We start from the raw sequence: 20,520 nt of genomic DNA on the forward strand, positions 1-20,520 counted from the left end.
CCTGTACTTGAACTGGTTCAGGTTTCCATTCAGAACAACCAGGTCAGTTTTGCCCCCTGCATGAAAAGCAGCCCAAACGGTCACCCCACCACCTCCAGCTTGGACTCTTGGCACTATACAATCTTTGTTGTAGGCTTCATGCATTTGTCTGCGCACTCGGATGCAGCCATCTTGACGATAGACCAGAAATCTAGACTCGTCACTGAAGATCACGTGATTCCAGTGTCCTGGCTGCCATTGACGGTGCTCTCTGGCCCACTGCAATCGGCGCTGGCGGTGTTGTCTGGTCAGGCGTGGCTTTCTCAGGGGATGCCTGGCACGATAGCCTGCTTGAACCAGTCATTGGTTGACTAGCCTTCTGGATACAGGCACATTTGTCAGTTGCTGCCACTCAGCCCTAAGCCGATTAGCTGACTTGGTATGGCCATTGCGGACTAACCACTGCAGCTGGCGATCATCTCTCCTTGTGGTTCTGCGGGCACGTCCTGGCCTCGGTATTGGAGTAGGGACACCCCTCTGAGCATTTCGTTTCAGGATCTTTGACACCTGACCTTGAGTGATGCCATACTGCCAAGCAATAGCACGCTGTTTCATGCCGTAATTTCGTAAAGCCACCACTCCATGACAAACAGCATTGTCGAGTTGACGGACCATCTCCAGAAGAAGCGGCAATAACTTTTGGAGACGTGCAGCAGTTGTTTTCCACTAATACAGAACGCAACAACCCTTGTATACCCGACTGTGAAGCCAATCATCAAATGCACCTGTCCGTACATTTTGCCACGCCACCTGTGATATAATCCTGTTGTTGACTTCTTGCTGGACAGACAATCAGTGACATGGTTCTTTTAACAAATAAATCACCAAAGTGTCAAAGAAACTCACCAGATTGATATACTGAGTTAAGAAAGTAAACCCAAGTCAAGGAAAAAAAAATATTCCATATTAAATGCCAAGTCTGTATATATTTGTTCCTCTCTTTTCCTACCTGTGGAATCTACTTCCCCAGTCTGTTCATTCCCACTCTTCCCCCCCCCCCCAGGTTTTTGAGACCACCCATGATCTTTTCTACCGCCGTTAACGCATCCAAAGCCCACCTCTTTCCAATTTTACTGGTTTTTTTTTTCCTTCCTAAGAGTTTGCTCCTGTGTCTATCTTCCTGTGCTCTTCACTAGCCCTCATTCCTCCTCACATCCCTTATCTTTAAAATCTCTCTTTATTTTGTCCCTCAACCCCACTGCATTGTTACCCCTCCTCTCCTTCTCCTGTTCATTTTGTCCTGTAACATTCTGATCCATCCTGTGTTTTAGCTCCTCCATGAGCTCCGGCTCTGTATATTAAAAATTCATTTCAATGTTGAGTGTGTGCTCTGGAAACCAAGTTGCACAAATTTAATGAAGGCGAAACTTGCCCATTTTATCGTGACTGGAATTTTTCTGCAAAAATGTTTTTAGATTGAGTTCAGGATTTGCTGTTCAGATGTAGAATGGGGGATGAAAGAGGAGATGTTATTAATGTGATGCTTAGGATTTTGTCCGCATGGCGTAGTATAACTTTAGTTGTAAAAGGCTGGCATCTGGCACCGAATTTGAACAGGAAGGGACAGCGGATTCGTTATCTAAGGATGTTTTGTACTTTGGAAGTCGATAGTTGGTGGTTTAGTGTGCGGTGTAAAAATCGAAGTCACTGCGTTCCATGTGTCTGTTTTTAGGCAGCCCCTGGCTGGCCTGTTCCGGATTGGCTTAGGAGTTTGAAGGCCGCAATGTGGGCCAGTCATTGTGTACTGCTAAGAACTAGCATTGCAAAGCGGCCAGCTGGAGATGGGCCTGTAAGGGCTACCATTGGCGTTCCGCATATCAACTTGGCCGGCGAGCATGGATGTGCCGAACCCTGACATAGTAAAAGGTTGTGGTAAGGGGTGGGTGGTTTTGGGAGGGACGGATCATTTTACAAGTGATCTTCCATGTTCCACCCAACATCAATTCCCTCCATGTATTTGTGTCCAAGATTTCTCTAATCTGGAGGTTGGAATAAAAGCTGGATTCACTGATTCTTGACTCGGTGACGATGCTCTGTGGTCGAGCCCCCACTTCTTCAAACCTTCTGCCACTGCCCAGCTGGCACACAGGAGACCGATTTGCCTCAGGCAGAATGGAGCCGCAGGAAAGGTTAATCGATGGTAGTGTGTGTGTGTGTGTGTGTGTGTGTGTGTGTGTGTGTGTGTGTGTGTGTGTGTGTGTGTGTGTGTGTGTGTGTGTGTGTGTGTGTAAGGAGGTCTGGAATTTGAACCACCACCGTCTATTCTTGTTCTCATTTCACCTTGTTAAGCATTCTCTTCTTCATGGGCTCAATCAAAGGTGTCTTACCTGGCTTTCCCTTCCTTTTGTGCCTTGTGGGGGTGTGAGAGTGATTAAGGCAAAGCCTTCGATCCCGAAGGTCCATACTGAAGTCACCATGGCCGGAAATTCGCAGCTGTTCATCTCTGCTTGATCGGTTATCGATGGTGGCTTAGGCGACAGTGTGTTGTAATTGTGACGTAGTTTTCTAAGCTTCGGTGTTTCCGACATAATGAAATGTTCTGCTTGCAGAGGCAAAGTGCTTGGTTCAAAAAAAATCAAAAAGAGGTCCAAAAAAATCCCAAAAATGTTTGTGTCGGGAATAAATGTCCTCTGGGTGACTATTCCGCACGAGAGATGGTGTAATATAGTCTCCAAATGATGTGGTTTGTTTGTTCACAGTGTGCGGTAAAGATAAACCATGGGATTTAAGAGTTTCTTTTATATTTATCTTGAATCTTCCATGTTAGAACAATGCTTGGTCTGTACCAAGAGCAAGGCTGCTGAGCTGCAGTGAATGGGAGTCTGAAAATGTTTTCCCACAGACAAAATGGATGCAATCAAAGTTTATACATAAATACATGTGGGTGGAACAGATCTAGCAGAGTGTGTGTGGGTTAAACTGCCCATGTGAATGAGTTTAGCGGTGGTTGTGGTCATCAAATGCATCAGAAAAGTGTATCCAATGGTCATTGCCAGGGGTTTAGGTTGATCGAGTCCACACTGAGCTGCTCATGGGATCTACTGGATTGGATACTGGTCGCTTGCTTTCGCTGGAAGTAGAATATGGGATTTGACAATATGGCAGCGGCTGGTTCTGCCCAAAAGCTGCAGAGATCCCATCGGTCTGACACCCTCATTGCTGATGGCGATGGACAGAATTGGCCTCTCACGGTGTAATTACAGAGCGAATAGCAAGAGGAACGTGGCAGCTGCCATGGCCGCCACAGACAAATGTCCCCTGGTTGAAAGGTGGCCGCTGTGCTGGTGTTTTGGCATCGCTCGTAGATGTAGAGTTCTGCCGGAGACGAGGCCATGCATTTGTCTAACTTTCACGGTGGCCTGCTGGATGTCGGCCAAGTGATTGCTCCGATTCCATTGGTTGTAATAGCTCTATAACTGACTGCCATAAGATTAAGCATACCGTAAATAACACCTCGTTTGTTTCATTGAAACCCTGTTAATGTGAACTCCCTCTTTCCCCCCCCATGGTCACATTTGGCCAATTAGCTGCCTGGCTTTTATTAAAAAAGAAAAAATAATGGAACTACTTTTAGATTTGATTAATGTAAATTTTCCCTGACATTTTCTATCTGTGTAAAAAAAAAAATTATAAAAGTAAACGTCCAGCAACTAATGCTGGGAGAGAGAACAACCGGCTTCACGTCGATCCAAGGTACGGAGCACTTTATGATGGAATGGTCCACCTGTGAGACACCGGAAACCTGACAGTTTATAACGGGTTGGGAATCGAACCCAGAGCAGACAGCCCAAAGGTAAGTGTCCTTTGTACCATCCTGTTGGCCTTCTGCCAATTGATATTCTTTTTTATTTCTTTTTTTATTATTATTATTTTTTAAATATATGGTCGAGGCTCGTGGAAGAGCTAGGACACACAATAGATCAGGACACAACATAACAAAGGGAACAACAGAAGAAAGGGGAAACATCAATAGCAGGGCAGAGGGAGAAAGTAGACGGAGACGGACAAACAATGGACGCAAGTAATGATGAGAGAGGGGTAAAGGAGAATGCTAGGGATGGATAAAATGAATACATAAGCAAAATTTTGGGGGTGGGTGTATAAAAGATCGTGGTTTTGGATGGGGGATGGCTTGAGATGGCGGTGAACAGCTGTCTTGAAGACCTGGAGGGAAAAATGACATTGAAGAGTGTGAGCAAGGTGGTTCCACAGGAGGGGTGGCTGTGCATTCTGTAGAAACCTGGGGGGAGGGGGTGGGGGAGGAGAATGCAAAATATGGAGAAGGCAGAGGATGCCCAGGTTTGGCTTTGCAGTCCAATTTTTAAATGTGGCTTGCCCAAGAGAGATCATGGCTAAGAATGAGACCCAAGAGTTTGAGTGACTGATCCTCTTCGAGAGGGTTGTTGAGAAAATACAGTCACATGAAAAAGTAAGTACACCGCATGTAAAGTTTTGACTTTTTCAACATATTTCAACATACAGCTATTTGATCTTCATTTCAACAATATTGATAGAAAAAGGTGATATAATAGAACAAATATCAAGAAACATTTACATTTTGTAGGCCATTGTATAATTTAAATAAACATAAATGCAAATTTTGCATGTGGAAAAAGTAAGTACACCCCTACATTTATCACTACTTCAAATACCTAAAATTAGAATCAGGTGCACCAGCTCAGGTGCAAATGATTAGAACATCGTCAAAGAGGATCTTGGAGGAACCTGTCTTATTTAAACCTCAGACATTTAGTTTGGTTTGCTCTTCGTTGTTGAATTGTGCGGCGTCACCATGCCTAGATCAAAACAGCTCTCTGAGGCCTTCAGAAAGAAGGTTATAGATCCCTACGAGTCTGGGAAGGGATTTAAAAAGATCTCCAAACAATTTGAAATCAATCATTCGACTGTCCGGAAGATCATCTACTGGTGGAGAAGATTCCAAACACCTGCCAACTTGTTCAGGCCAGGCCGCCCCAGCAAGTTCAGCCCGAGAGCAGACCGCAAGATGCTGAAAGTAGTCTCGAAGAACCCCAGAATGTCATCACGGGACCTACAGGTAGCTCTTGCCACTGTTGATGTCAAAGTGCACGAGTCTACCATTAGAAAGAGGCTGCACAAATTTGATCTACATGGGAGGTGTGCCAGGAGGAAAACTTTGCTGTCCAGAAAGAACATCAGGGCAAGACTAAAGTTTGCCAATGAACACCAAGGCAAAGAACAGCACTTCTGGAACAATGTGCTCTGGACAGATGAGTCAAAGGTCGAGCTATTTGGCCACAGTACCAGAAGACATGTTTGGCGAAAACCAAAGACAGCATTTGACCACAAGAACCTGATACCAACTGTAAAGCATGGTGGTGGAAATATTATGGTTTGGAGCAGCTTTGCTGCATCAGGGCCTGGGCAGCTCACCATCATAGAATCCACTATGAATTCTTCATTGTACCAGAGGGTGCTTGAGGATAATGTGAGGCCATCTGTCAGAAAGTTGAAGCTCAACCGAAGGTGAACCTTGCAACATGACAATGACCCTAAACTTACCAGTAAATCCACCAAGGAATGGCTGAAAAGAAAGAAATGGAGGGTTCTGGAATGGCCAAGTCAAAGCCCGGATCTAAATCCCATCGTGATGTTGTGGGGGGATTTGAAACGAGCTGTGCATGCAAGAAATCCATCAGACATCGCACAGCTGAAAGAATTCTGCATGGAGGAGTGGGCAAAAATTTCTCCCAGTCGATGTCAGAGACTGGTAGACAGTTATAAGAAACGCCTACTTGAGGTTGTTTCTGCCAAAGGGGGCAATACCACCTATTAGAGCCAAGGGTGTACTTACTTTTTCCACATGCGAAATTTGCATTTATGTTTATTTAAATTATACAATGGATGACAAAATGTAAATTGTTTCATGATATTTGTTATATTATATCACCTTTATCTATCAATATTGTTGAAATGAAGATCAAATAGCTATATGTTGAAATATGTTGAAAAAGTCAAAACTTTACATGGGGTGTGCTTACTTTTTCCACATGTGAAATTTGCATTTATGTTTCTTTAAATTATACAATGGACTACAAAATGTAAATGTTTCATGATATTTGTTATATTATATCACCTTTATCTATCAATATTGTTGAAATGAATATCAAATAGCTGTATGTTGAAATATGTTGAAAAAGTCAAAACTTTACATGGGGTGTACTTACTTTTTCACGTGACTATAGATGGGAGGTTTTGTCGTGCGGGCTTTTTGGAGAGAGATTGGGAGTGAGAATGTGAGATATCTCAGGATTGGAAGACATGTTCCAAGTGTTTGACCAGATTGTGATTTTGTCAAATTCTGAGTAGAGGGAAGAGGCTGCTTGCTTCCTGTCTATCAGAAGGATGAGGGATGTCATGGCAAAGAGTGGAGTCATCAGCTCACAGAGATACAGGATTTTTTAGAAAGTCGGTAAGATCATTGATGAAGAGTAGGAATAAGATGAAGCCGAGAACACTGCCTTGCAGTACTCCAGCCTTGACGTGGAGAGGAGAAGTAAGTGTTCTGTTGAATCACACGTTCGTTACGAGAGTCGAGGAAGTCAGTAATCCAAGAGTTGAGTTGGCCTTGGATTCCATAGGCAGACAGTTTGGAGAGCAAGGTGGGATGCCATACTGTATCGAAAGCTCGAGATATGTCCAGAGAGATGGCCATGATCTCATGTCTGATATTGAGGGCCTCCAAACACATAATTGAGGCATCCGGTCTTCTCACAAGCGGAGTCTGCTGTGGTGCCATCTGAAGTGAGGGAACGGATGGAAGGGGAGCATACACCAGAGACAGACTTGACAAGGTGCCACAATGTTTTAGAGGAGGGAGACAAGTTTGAAAGCTCATTTTTGAGATTGAACAGATGTTGTTTTCTGGCTCTCCAGAGAGTGGACACACTTGCTGCGAGCTTTGTGGAATGATCTAAGGTAGCATGTAGTTAGATTTACCTTCCAGGTGGAGACTGGAAGTTGTTTTAAAGCAACTTCTTCACCACAGGATCCAGAGTACCAAGGGTGGGAGGATGGGTAAGATAACTGAAGATGAGATGGGATGAATCTGTGCATGAGAGAGAGAGAGCAGGATTTTGTGGAGAAATTCCCAGGCTGAATTAATATCGGGGGCAGATATGGGAGACCAGTCCTGGGGGGTGACAGCTGCTTGTAGTCCCAGCCAGTTTGCCTGAATGAACTGCCAGACTCGCCAGCACTGAGGCTGTTCTGAGAATGGCCAAAGAGATGTTAACTATCCCAATTACATGATCAGATGAGCTAATTGGGACAGAGGACAAGCAAGATGCATTGGCAGGGAAGTTGATCATCACCAAATCCAGAAGGGAAGAGTTGTCATTTCGAGAGATCCGGGTGGGAAATTTCACGGATTGAGTCAGTCCCATGGTGTCCCCTTTGCAGAAGTGCCATGGCTGGTGAGAGAGGTACTAACACCCAGCAAAGTTGCATGGTGACATTTGAAGAGGAAGAGAGAAAAGTTGGTCCTTGTCGTCTGAGAAAGACGTAGATGGAGTCATCATTGTTGGGAGGATGGAAGAACACACAGACAAACATGAGGTGGGAGCGGAGTGGAAGTCCCAGAAGAGGTACTCCTGAGGTTTGGGAGGTGTAAGAGTAGTACACGGAGAGTGAGAAATTGAGTTTTTGATGTACAGCACAACTTCGCCGCCAGGACAGGGTTCAGGTCGATCAAACCGGAGGAGATAATAGCCAGGGAGAAGCGCTAAGGAGTCAGGGGTGTCCTGTGGGAGTGAGGATTCTGTTAAATAGATGTCTGGTTTATCGGCAGTAGCCTAGATTGAGAGATTTGTCTGGTTGTAATGGAGGCAGGTGCGAAGTGGGAGATGGGGCCTGCGGGGGGGGGGGGGGGGGCGTGGGGGTGAGAGAGGGAAAGCTGATTGGGGACAGGACATGGTGGAACTTGGAAGGGGGCAGGGCGAGGGGGAAGCAGATGAGGGGATGGTACTGACATGAATGGGTTTGACACCATGAAAGGGTTTGACACCATGAAAGGACACGAAGGAGAATTTTTTTTTGTCGTGTGCACACAGCCTTTGCAAAATTGACGGCTCAGGATTCCAAGACTGGATAACCTGCGGTAGACTTCATTTATGGGGTGGTGTTTTTGGTTGAAGGCATGGAGGAAAATTCGGCTTTAAGTGAAAGAGGAAGCTGGATGAACTAAAGCGTTTAGGAGTCAGGAGGTTTGGGGAAATAATCCTCGTCAAAGAGAAAAGGAAAAGATTTTGATGAAGAGGAAGAATGAATGGGTTGTTCCTGATGCAATATAAAGGGGTAAAGCATTTTAATATACTTTATGGAAGCGATTTTTACAGAGTAGCCTGTAGGGCAATGCCACCTGGAACAGCGTTTGTCTGTCTGTCATGCAGTCATGGCCAAAAATATTGGCATCCTTGAACCTTTTTCAAATAAAATTCACCATTTCTTCCAGAAAATTGTTGAAATTAAAAAATCTTTTGGTATCCACATATGTATTTATTTGGTTTGCAGTGGAACAAAACAAAAAAAGCTGAAAAAAGTACTAAATCTTGGCTTATTTCACACAGAAATCCGAAAATGGCCCGGACAATATTATTGGCACGTTGTAGAAGTTGTTAGAAATAATTAGATTTCAAGCAGGTGATTCTCATATACTTTGGAATTGAACTCTCCTGTGGTGAGTTGCACGTACCTGCAATATAAAAATCACTCATTCAACCAGTTTGAATAGAGAAAAGTAGTCAATCTGCTGTTTTGTGTCACTGTGTGTACTGCAATGAGCATGGACAAAAGAAAGAAAACCAGAGAATTGTCTGGGGAGGTCAGACACAAGATTGTAGCCAAGCATGGACAATCTCAAGGCTGCAAGTCCATCTCCAGAGACCTTGATGTTCCTGTGTCCACTGTACGCAATGGTATCAGCAAGTTTAAGGCCCATGGCATTGTAGCCAACCTCCCTGGGTGTGGCCAAAGACAAACTTGATCGAAGATTGCAGCGAAGGATTGTTGGAATGGTGGAGAAAGCACCTCAACCAACCGGCAAAACCGATTCAAGCTGACCTTCAGACACAAGGTACGACAGTTTCAACTCGCACCATCCGTTGCCAACTCAATGAAAAGGGGTTTTATGGTAGAAGACCCAGGAGGACCCCACTGCTGAGAGAGAAACATAAGAAAGCCCGACTGGAGTTTGCCAAAACACACATGAACAAGCCAAAATCCTTCTGGGAGAATGTCCTGTGGACAAATCAGACCAAATTAGAGCTTTTTGGTAAAGCACATCATCTCTTTGTTTACAGAAAACAAAATGAAGTCTTCAAAGAAAAGAACACCTTCCCTACAGTCAAACATGGAGGAGGTTCAGTGATGTTTTGGGGTTGCTGTGCTGCGTATGGCACTGGGTGCCTTGAATGTGAGCATGGCATCATGAAATCAGGAGATTACCAAGGCATTTTGGAGCACAATGTTCAACCCAGGGTCAGAAAGCTAGGTTTGCGTCGAAGGTCATGGGTCTTGAAGCAGGACAATGACCCCAAACACACTTCAAAAAGCACCCAGGAATTGTTCAAGACAAAACGCTTGACTGTTCTGAAGTGGCCAGAAATGAGTCCAGATCTAAATCCCATTGAACACATGTGGGGAGATCTGAAAACAGCAGTTGGGAGAAGGCACCCTTCAAATCTGGGAGAACTGGAGCAGTTTGCACAAGAAGAGGGCCAAACTGCCAGTGGAGAGGTGGAGGAAGCTCATACATGGCTATAGGAAGCGCTTGACTGCAGTTATTTTGTCCAAAGACTGTGCTACCAAATATTAAGTCGAGGGTGTCAATAATTTTGTGAATGCCATTTCCTTTTATTTTCTGATTTAAAAGGATATATTAAGGTCCGAATCAAAAACAAAGGTTCTGTAATATGAACAGTGAAATAAAGAATTGTGGAGACCAAATACTTTTGTAAATTTCAACTTATTTTTAGACAAAATGGTGCATTCTTTGAAAGAAGTGCAAGGGCGCCAATATTTTTAGCCACGACTGTATGCATGTATGTCTCTTGTGCCGGTATTTTGCGGGTTTGTTACCTTCAAAATTCGTTTTCTCTGCAACTGTTGGTCTGATTGACACAAAACTTTCACCATAGGAGCCCCTCCTGTGGAATTTTGAATGATAATTATGACATCATATGTCACGTGGTGTGGGCGCCAGTTTGGGGGGAAAAAATTGCACCACTTTATCTCCGAAACCGCTGCATGGAAAAAATTGAAAGGTGGCTCATTGTAAAGTACTCCCCACGGGGAATAACATGTTAATGATTGTCATAGGTGCCTTCATTATGATGTCCTAAATTGTCGACAAGTCATAATCCGATTAATATGAAATTTCTTGAGCATGATCTAGGGATAAATTGATCGAGGAAAAAAAATGATAACGTCATCAGTCACGTGGTTCTTCAGCCATATTTTTACGGCGTAGCCCATACAGCAATGTCGTCTGGAACAGTGTTTGTCTTTCCGCCCGTAGTATGTATGTATGCATGTATATATTTATGTATGTCCCTCATAAACGTCCACCAATCAGAGCTGAGGATCTGGTCACATGACAGGGGGCAGCAGAGCCAAGCCCAGCTATGCCGGTGTTAGACTAGCGGTCTTGTTACCCTAGTGCTCGCAAAGCGAAAAGCAGGGTTAAGCATTCAATTGCGTATGTGTGCCGTGTGCCGTACGTTTGCCGTGTGCCATACCTGTCTGCATTAAAAAAATTCATTTCCTTGGCAACCGTTGGTCCGATTGACACAAAAGTTTACCATATAAGCCTCTCTGCCTGTATAATTTTTTTATTCATAATTATGACGTCATAGGTCACGTGGTACGGACGCCATCTTGGAAAAACGTTACACCTCTATATGTCCCGAACCGCTCAATGGAAAAAATTGATACATGGCTCATTGTCAAGTACTCACCATGGGGAATAAGATATGTTGATGGTGATGTCATCCGTGCCTTAATTATGATGTCATAATTCGACAAGTACAACGCTTGATCTAATCAGTATGAATAAAACAAAAATTCCTCTGCAACTATTAGTCCGATGGACACGAATTTTTCAGAATATGTGCGGCTCCTCCTGTAGAATTTTTTAGTGATAATTACAACGTCGTAGGTCACGTGGTACAGGCGCCATCTTGGAAAAAATCTTTAAAAGTTGCACCTCTATATCTCCCAAACCACTCCATGTAAAAATTTGAAACATGGCTCATTGTCAAGTACTCCCCTTGGGGAATAAGATATGTTAATGCTGATGTCATCAGTGCCTTCGTTATGACGTCATAATTCGACAAATACAACACTTATCCGATCATTGTCAATTTTTTTCTCAGCAATTGTTGGTCTGATGGGCACAAAATTTTCACTAGAGGAGCGCCTCCTCCTGTAGAATATTTTAAGGATAATCATGACGTCATAGGTCGTGATACAGGCTCCATCTTGGAAAAACCGAAAAGTGTTGCACATCTATCTCCAAAACCGCTGCATGGAAAAAATTGAAACATGGCGCATTGTAAAGAACTCCATATGGGGAATAGGTGTTGTTAACGATGACGTCATTGGTGCCATAATTATGACGTCATAATTCGACAGGGACAACGCTTAGTCTGATCAGTTTGAAATGTATTGAGCGTGATCTATGCAACAATTATATTAGAGAATATAAATGTAAGATGTCATCGCTCACGTGGTCTGGCAGCCATATTGGATCAAAGAAAAAACAATGTTCAAAAACAGAAGAGTTGGCTCGCACCAAGTTGACTGTGCAGGGTAAGTATTCCATGAATACCATCTAGTTTAAAATGCTGTGAAGAGGTTTTAAGGAAGTGAAACGTTTTATTCAGTTTTAGGATATTGCAAAGAATGGATAGGAAAATGAGTAACTGAGATTGGAGTTAGAATTTTTTTTTACCGACGTTGTTGATTGTTGGGTTTGTTTCCGAGTGTTTTTCCAAAAAAAAATCGGATTAAGAAGGAGCGATATTTTGTTTGAATTGTTCTGGGTGGAGGGGAAATGGATTGAGCTGAAGGATCAGTGGTAACAATATCTGGAATAAAAGGAGCTAAAACGAGGCAAAAAGCGGAGAGTAAGCACACTCAGCTATCATAGGTAGGCCCGACTTAACTCAGGAGATGAATTCAACACAGCAGGGTATGGTTTGGGACAGAAAAAAATAGACGAAAAACACTAACAGCAAAAGAGTAATAAAAGCGAAAGAGTAAAACAGAACGTAAATGGTCGTTGGAACTTATCTCAGAAGAGCTTTTTAATTATTATTTTTTAATACTTGGGCTAAGGCTGATAATAGAGCACACACACACACACACACACACACACACACACACACACGGACATACTGACGAAACAAACAAACATTTAAAGCAGCCACTGAGCTTGGGGGAATTACCGTCACTTCCCGGGATATTCTGGGTACCAGTGACGTCATAACAATGGCGCTGCTTTTCTCACCACACTCAGCGGGACATTTCCTCAAAAGGAATTTCCTCCTCCCCATGGATGCCAACCGATGGGGATTGTCCGTGCTCTATCCTTTTCAAGCAAGGAAGCAGCAAGTACCATTTTTTAAGTCTTTGGTATGACTCGAACCGGTCAAAACCGGATGAGTGATTTTTTTAGGAAACCATGCCCAAAGGTTTGTTTTATTTGCCTATGGGAGAGCGCCAATCAGTCATCCACATTCACTGATCCCTGAACCGGAAGTCCAAATATGTTCACATGTTCACATGTTTATCGTTATCCACAAGTCCATCATGTGTTGGGAAAACATTGTTGCAATTTAACCCGGACTCCATCCACACCACCACCTGGTTTTGTTGAATTTCTTTGGAAGCAACTTGATTTATTGACGATCTAACACACAAGGGAAGATGTATATATATGACATGAGTGTTTCCTTTACCATCGAAATTATGATGGATAAATTATGAATTATTGCAAATGTATGGTTCTTATGGAATCTGCTAAGTTGACATATCATTTTTGGGTTGGTATCTAATGAAGGTAGAGCGTTTGAAATGAGCTCGTGCTGTTTCCTTCCATATGCCCTAAGAGTGGAGGATATGTTTACCTTTGGAGCCAAACTACTTAACCCCTAAAAGTGTAATGGCTTCCAGAAAATTACACTTGGTCAAGTGAGCGTGGTTCTTTTTGTTTTCCGCGCAATTTCCATCCATACTCGCATGAACTGTAGTTTCCCCCAGCTCTGACTAACTCCAGCTGGATAGGTGTTTTATTTGTTGAAAAACTAACCTGTTCGAGAAGGTGTATATCTCCAGCCTGTGTTGTGTTTACGTTTCAGTTCGTCTATGTGTACACACAGGTGGAATTTCATCATACCTGGCGTGTATCTAACTAAAGCTCCTGTGCAATGCAGGTGTTAATCCGCTTTGAGATGAAGCTCGTTGCATTATCTCTCCCTGAGCTTAGTTTATTTTATTTTTTTTCCCTCACCTGCCCCCTTCTTTCTTTTTTATTTTATTTATTTATTTTTAGTTTTTCCTAACCTGCTCCCCTTTCTTCACCACCCTAAACCTCCCCATTCCCAGGTGGGCTGCCTCCAGGATTTCTTTGGTGATGACGACGTGTTTGTGGCTTGCGGCCCAGAAAAATTTCGCTATGCACAGGATGACTTTTCCCTGGATGGCGAAGGTGAGTTTGGATTGCCTGGTTGCATCATAATAATTTTGTACTTGCCTCATGATGATGTGACCCCAGGTTCAAATGCAACGTGACATGTCGATGTGTGTGTGTCCTAAAGTCCCTCTCCTTGTTCCAAAAATCAAAATGCGGACTCCTCTGTGCCGTAGACATTAGGTAAACAATGTAAATGTTAAAATAATTCTGCTCTTGAGGCTTCCCAAAGCCTGTTTATTTATTTTAACTGCTGAACCCTTTGGCTGTATTCCAGAGGCAGCTTGGCGATGAGCTGACACTGCAAATTGTTCCAGGCACTGTGGTGGGAATGGTGCGGAGGGGGTGTAGAAGGGTTTGCACCGTGCCTGCAATGGTTTTTAAAAAGTGCTGACTTTTTGAAAGCCAATTGTGGCATAAGAAGGGGAACCGGAGGTAGGGGGGGCAGAGGGGCTTTGAAAACAGGTGTGCAAACATTATACAGCCAATGAAGGCCTATCTGGCTTGACCTGCACAGCAGGCTGAGATCCAGGAGGGTAACCCAAATGGTCTTCATTTAAATGGACTGAGATGCATGACTACAAAGAGATCACTTACTTGCCAATTGACAGTTGACACCATCTTCTTCTTTTGTGTGCAGGACACAGTTGCGGGTAGCATCATTTACTGGGGGTGCGGCTGTGCTGCTGGCAGTGCCCCCTGTAGGTTAGAGCAGGAATTTGCAATTTGTTAAGGGTGCCGGCGATAGCTCGCCCACCCTTCTTGAAGAACACCAGGTGGTCTTTAATGTTCAGCAACTAATGTTGGAGGGCTAGATGTCCAGTTTAACATCCGCATTGAATCATCTTCCTCGCGAAACACCAGGATGGCAGTATTGAGTCGGGCAGTTTTAGATGGCACATTCGAATCCAGTGTGCACACCTCTAGGCCATCCTGCCAGGCCAGTTGATTTCATGAACATACGAGAAGTGGCCTGAAAATGGTCAAAAAAGTTTGTCGACCAATGATATTGAATTTTAAGAACCCATTGGTTCTTATTTGTAGTCGAAACGTATTGTCTCCAACAGCCGGGCTTATTTACCAATGGCTTTGGGGGGATCGCCACTGGGCATTGATAAACCTCAGGGCGTTGACAATCTTTTGCTCGTTTTTGCTGCTTGAAGAAAAAGCAAACGTTCTCCATCACAAAGATCCATTGTGCGCCCGTTTCTGCAGCGACCAATTTCTTTTGGTCGCCCGGCCTAACGCTTGGCAACCCACGAGGCGGGCGTCCAATGTTTCTTTATTTTTCATTGTCCATCGCGTCGTTTGCTGCCAAACTTGCATCCCCCTTGAGAGTGCACTCGAGCGCCATCTGAAGATTTTGAGCTTGCACCCAAGGTCATGCGTGCTGTTTTTGTTGTAAATCTACGAAGGGCACTAAGCTGCCTCTGCCAGCATTGCCCGAGAGATTCCGATTACGATGATGGTTATTAGCGCAGACTTCTTGCTCACGGTCGCCATCTGTCATTGCAGAATGTCACACCCTGAAAGGCTCCAAGGCCAACCGTCGGGGCAGTAAGAGTCCGAGTTCGGCTTCCCGCAGCAAGTCCCCTGGAGCAGGTGGGTCATGAGAGGGGGGGATGCATCTCCCGTGGTTGGGTATTCTTTGGGGGGGTTTTGATTGATTTTGAAATGATCATCAACGTGCACATTTTGTCGGCCACAGATCCATTGACTTTCCATTAGCTCTCTTTATCAAAATATATAGCCTGGGAGCACCAATCATAGCTACGGTTCTGAGTGCCGGAGCATCTTTCCATATAATTTGACTTGCAATCGGAGATGGAGAGCAAAGCTGGGCGTTTCGATGTGACTCAAGGTCTGGTTGCAAAAGATGGACAAATGCATGTCTCAAAATATCTAGTTGAGCTGGTCCATTTCCCTCCCACCCCCATTCAAAATCCCAAAACGTCGCACTTCCTGGGGTCTGTAAGGTCACGGGTCGTCGTTGTGGGTGATGATGATGATGTGATTCTCTGAATTTTTTGTTTTTAACTGACCTTTTGAACCACATTTTGGAGGATAATAAGTAATAGTGATAGCAATTTTTTAAGAAAGAAAAAAAACCTGCAGTTGGTTTTAGTCCATCGCTGTATTTAGAACTCTTTGCCGAAGTGCAACATTCCATGATGTCGGAGTCACTGGGAATGTGGGAATGTGATTGGCTATAGGTCAAAGCAGTGGGGTGTCGTGGAAAGCTTGGGGTCTTGTAACCGCCTTGATTTTGTTCCTGTCAATCACATCTCCGGTGTGCTGCTTGCTCAGTGGATCTTCTGCTCCACACGTGGCGGAGGGGAACACAAACTTCCAATTCCTCCCTTTTTTGTAGACAGAGTCATGGCTCGTGGAAAAGCTAGTAAATGGATCAGGACGGAACAGGAGAGGGATAGGGGAGAAAAGCGGTACCAGTGGCGTGACGTCGCTGGTACCCCAAGTATTTTGGAACGTGACGCCACTTCCCGGAACTCGGTGGCTGTGTTTGTCTCGTTTAATAGTCTCGTGTCTCGTCTGTATGTCAATGTGTGTAAGATGTGTGAGTGACAGCTCCATTACGACCCATATCTACTATATAAGAGAGCCGTTGGTCTGTCTGTGTGTCTGTCTGTGTGTCGCCATTTTTCTCAGAGATGGCTGAACGGATCTTCCTCAAACTTTCAGAGGTTCATCAGTGAGTGTCTGGGAGTGTTCTAGGCTAAAAACAAATTTGAAAAAAAAAAGATAGTTTTTTTTGGATAAAAAAAAAATCGCTCGATAGTGCCTAGGCCTTTTTAAAATTAATGACAGTTATATACAAGTACACATTCGCATAAATAAATACAATTCCGGAAGTGTACGAAGTTGGTAGTAAGGCTTCTTCTTCTTCCTGATCGGCATCATACTTAACTCAGAAACGTGATGAACGGCACATTCACCAGCACATATTCAACGAAAAGGTGATGAACCCCCTTCCACTCCCCCCACTCCCTTCCTCACCCCCTCTCTCTCCTGCCTCCCCCCCCCCCCCCCACCCCTCCCCGCCCAGCAACGCCGGGTACTCCTGCTAGTATCATATAAAAAACAATTATGTTTTGGTGAACAGAACTTCCAAGTTCCATGCTTCAGTGCATTTGCATTATACCGTTCATCAAGTCTGTATGCTCGCTACTATCTTGTGTTCCGATTTGGATTGCGTTTTCAATCTTCGAATTTGACTCGGTTTTCAATGTGAAAACAAACTCTGGAAGGTTCACCTACTGTTTATATTTTGGTACTTCGGCTTGAATATCGTCGCTGCACTGCAGAAAAAATGGCGACCAAGATGGCGGCCTCAAACCTGTACAGAAAGACCACTTTTCCCGTTTTCCTTGAGCGGTCTTTCTATACAGGTTTGACTCGTTTCATTTTAACCCCTTAGGAGCCAACTTCCAGGTATTTAAGATGTGGGTCAAAATTTTGGGTTGTGCTCAAAACCATGCTCACAAAATTAGTTCACCTATTTTCTCTCCATTGAGAAGGGCAACAGGTAAACCAAACATGTAGCTTTAACACACATCTTCTTCTTCTTCTTCCTTAGGGAGTACACGGCTGTGGGTAACATAATTTGCTGGGGGTGCAGCGGTGCCCCCTGTAGGTTGGAGTAGGAATTTGAAATTTTGTCAAGGTGCCTGTGATAGCTCACCTTGGTAACCCACGTGAGTAATGCGGACATGTTTGTGATTCTCGTGTCCCTTTACAGTGAATGGTAAAACATCCAGCCAGATGTCCACGCCGCTGTCGGCCCAGTCTCCCAGCTCCCCCAACACCAGCCCTGCCAGCATGTTCCGCAATAAGGTAAGACCGCACTGGTTTGTCCCACGATTCTGGCACGTGAGAGGTAGTCAGAAATCGGTGTACTCCTGAATTTTCCATGTGAGGAGGTTCCTCATGTCGAAGCTATGCGATACTATGCACCATACCGACCACGAGGAGCACGTGGACCGTTGAGACCTGTTGTGCTGAAGTCAGAATGAACACTCGTATCAATTCATTCAGAATGCTGCCTCGTCTCGGTCTTTCTTTCCAGGATCTGTACTTGCCTCTTTCTTTCGACGAATCCAAGTGAAGTCAAAGAGAGTGCGGCAGACGAAAGGGATGGAAGATCTTCTTCTTCTTCTTTTTTTTCTTTTTTTAATACGTCTCAGGCACCGGTGATCCGAAGCCTTGGGGTATAATCTCTCGTCGGACATTTTTGGTATCACGTGTTTTGAAAATGTTCATCCATAAATTGCGAAGGCTTCGATGTATCGAGTAGACATTCGTACCGTAGCATCTGCTGTTTAGATTTTATTATTTTTTTAGAGTAGTTTTCGTGATGCTTGCCATTTGATCAGCGTAGTTCACTCGTCCCTGTGGCTTTTGGTTATTTTTAAAAATAACTTGTATGACTATTGCAATTGGCACTCCATGCTAACCGGCTCTTGGTTTTCCTTAAGGTTTGTTTCTGGGTTCGACCACTTTTTAAGACCATTTTCGAGCTACCCTTGCATACTTTCTCCCGATGAGCCTTTTTGGGGGGTCGCAGGGGGCAGGGGGGGCTATCGGGTTGCAGGGTATTTTGGTAAAGAGGTTTTCTGACTTTTTCTTACCATTTCCTCGCGTTTTTATGGATTTTTCTCTACAATGCTCCGATTGCTTTCCTCGAAGCAGTTTTGCACTTGAAGTATGTCGCATTGATGACGTAGCATTTCAGTCTGCGAAGAAACGAAACAAAATCTGATTTCCTTTATCGTTTAATTTCCTTATTATTATAATTTTTTTTTAAGTGTAAAGGGCAACATGACCTGAGGTGCATTGTTTTCGTCGACTGCAGTTAAAGCTGCTTTTAAGAAATGGACTACTTTGTGCCAACCTCTGCGGTTTGATTTGATATGATTGATTGGAAAGGTGCTAGAGCCATTCTCCTGCCATTCAAAGCGGTTATGCCATTTGGTTGCCAAAGCGAATGGAACTTTGGTTGACAAAGCTTCCGAGCTTGCTTGCATGCTTCTAATGAAGGGTTAACTGTGTAGTGAGGTCTTATGTTTTTTTTTAAAGGGTTTGTAGTTTTGCCCTTGTGTGGTGTATTTAACTTTATGTATAAATAAAACAATCTATTACACTCTGGAGTGTGTGTCGTCTTCAGTTGGGCATTGGAGTGAGATTTATGCTTTCAATGACGACTACGTCTTCATTGTCCACACCACTTAATTGTCCAACTGGTAGGTAGCATGGGTATGGGATGTGTGATTGTTTACCTGCATATTGATTGTGACACCCTGCAACCCCCTTCACCCTCCCCCGTCCCTACTAAAGGAAAATTAATACCCTGGTGAGTGGTGAGGTCCCTGTTGTTGTTTCGTATGTCACCAGTAACTGCTGGTTGCATCATTTTCTGGAAGCACGGCTGTGCCACTTATGCAGTGCCCCTGTCACCAGTTATCTAGAACTCATTTTGCTGACCTCGGAAGGATGACAGGCTGAGTCAACCCACCTAGTGTTATTTCAACAGAATGACAGGGGCTCAAACTCAAGATCAGCCACCTAAACCGTTAAGCCAACACCAGGCTTGAGGTCCCTGGGTCTCACCTTGGGTAGAGCGCATAGTCTCACCTTGCCCGTTCATTCTGAACAAAAATACCATCGTTAACTGAACACGCTACTATTATGGCCCATGCACCCTATTATGTCACATAGTTTCTTGGCATGGGTTATCTATGTCATAAATTTAATTCTTCCTTTACATCAGGTCATATATGAGATTGATTGTATGGCTGGAATACCACTTCACCAATGACCATCACTATCACCCTATATACCCCATGGGGAGTTGATGGCAAATGCCAAAATTCGTTGAGCTGCTTCAGAGAAAATGATGTCCATTGTTTTTCCCTTTAATCCAATATGGCTGCCATACCATGTGACCTATGACATCGGTGTTAGCGAAACTATTTTCCATGGGGAGTCCCTCCTATGTTTAAAGTTTCGCATCGAACAGACAAGCTGGATGCGGACCTGAACCAAAATCTAATCGGCTTGTTCTTGTCAAATACACAACTCATCCACCACGTTTTGGCATAATCCGTCCGCAACCATTTGAAATGTCTTGCTATATTTATTTATTGTTCTTTTATTTATTGTTCTTTGGCCCTAATCACTCAATGGTGAAGAATCACTTCTAAAATAAAAAAAATAATCTTTTCTGGATCTTTCACCAAAATCGAATCAATTCGTCCTTGTCACACACCTATCGTGTCCACTAATTTTTTTCCGAGTCTGTGCATAACTTTATGAAAAATTCTGCTCAGACAGAAACCACAAAAAAATTTCCTGGGAAAACCACATTTCCAATCTGGCCTCCAAAGCCAGTCGCCGACTGGGCATCCTCCATCGTGCGGAGTCCTTCCTTGGTACACCTGAGCTCCTCACCACATACAAGGCTTTCATCCGCAGCTCAATGGAGTCCTGCTCTCCCCTCTGGGTTGGTGCTCCTGCCTCACACAGAGCTCGGCTTCACGCTGTTGAAACAAAAGCTTTCAGAATCATTGGAATCTCCCGCGATGAAGCTAACTCCGAGGGCCTTTCACTTACTCACCGGAGGCAGGTTGGTGGTCTTTCTGTCTTCTACCGACTCCTCTCCGACCTTGCTCCCCCAGCTCTCTCTGGGCTCTGTCCCCCACATATTCCTGCAGGTCGCACAAGATCTGTCAGCAACC

At 44.1% G+C, this 20,520-nt stretch overlaps 1 protein-coding gene across 1 annotated transcript in view; it reads left to right on the plus strand.

Annotated features, from left to right (window-relative positions):
* LOC137437700 (neuronal migration protein doublecortin-like) overlaps positions 1 to 18,926 on the plus strand; it is a 73,022-nt gene extending 54,096 nt beyond the window's left edge. The window contains exons 4-7 of the mRNA XM_068132222.2: positions 13,684 to 13,786; positions 15,284 to 15,370; positions 17,526 to 17,620; positions 17,853 to 18,926. Of these exons, the coding sequence (XP_067988323.1) occupies positions 13,684 to 13,786; positions 15,284 to 15,370; positions 17,526 to 17,620; positions 17,853 to 17,891 (324 nt within the window). The 3' untranslated portion in view covers positions 17,892 to 18,926. The remainder of the gene's footprint in view (positions 1 to 13,683; positions 13,787 to 15,283; positions 15,371 to 17,525; positions 17,621 to 17,852) is intronic.
* Positions 18,927 to 20,520: the final 1,594 nt, after the last annotated feature.

The sequence above is a fragment of the Myxine glutinosa genome, chromosome 12, assembly GCF_964187855.1.
Source record: "Myxine glutinosa chromosome 12, kmMyxGlut1.1, whole genome shotgun sequence".
In the NCBI taxonomy this organism is placed as follows: domain Eukaryota; kingdom Metazoa; phylum Chordata; class Myxini; order Myxiniformes; family Myxinidae; genus Myxine; species Myxine glutinosa.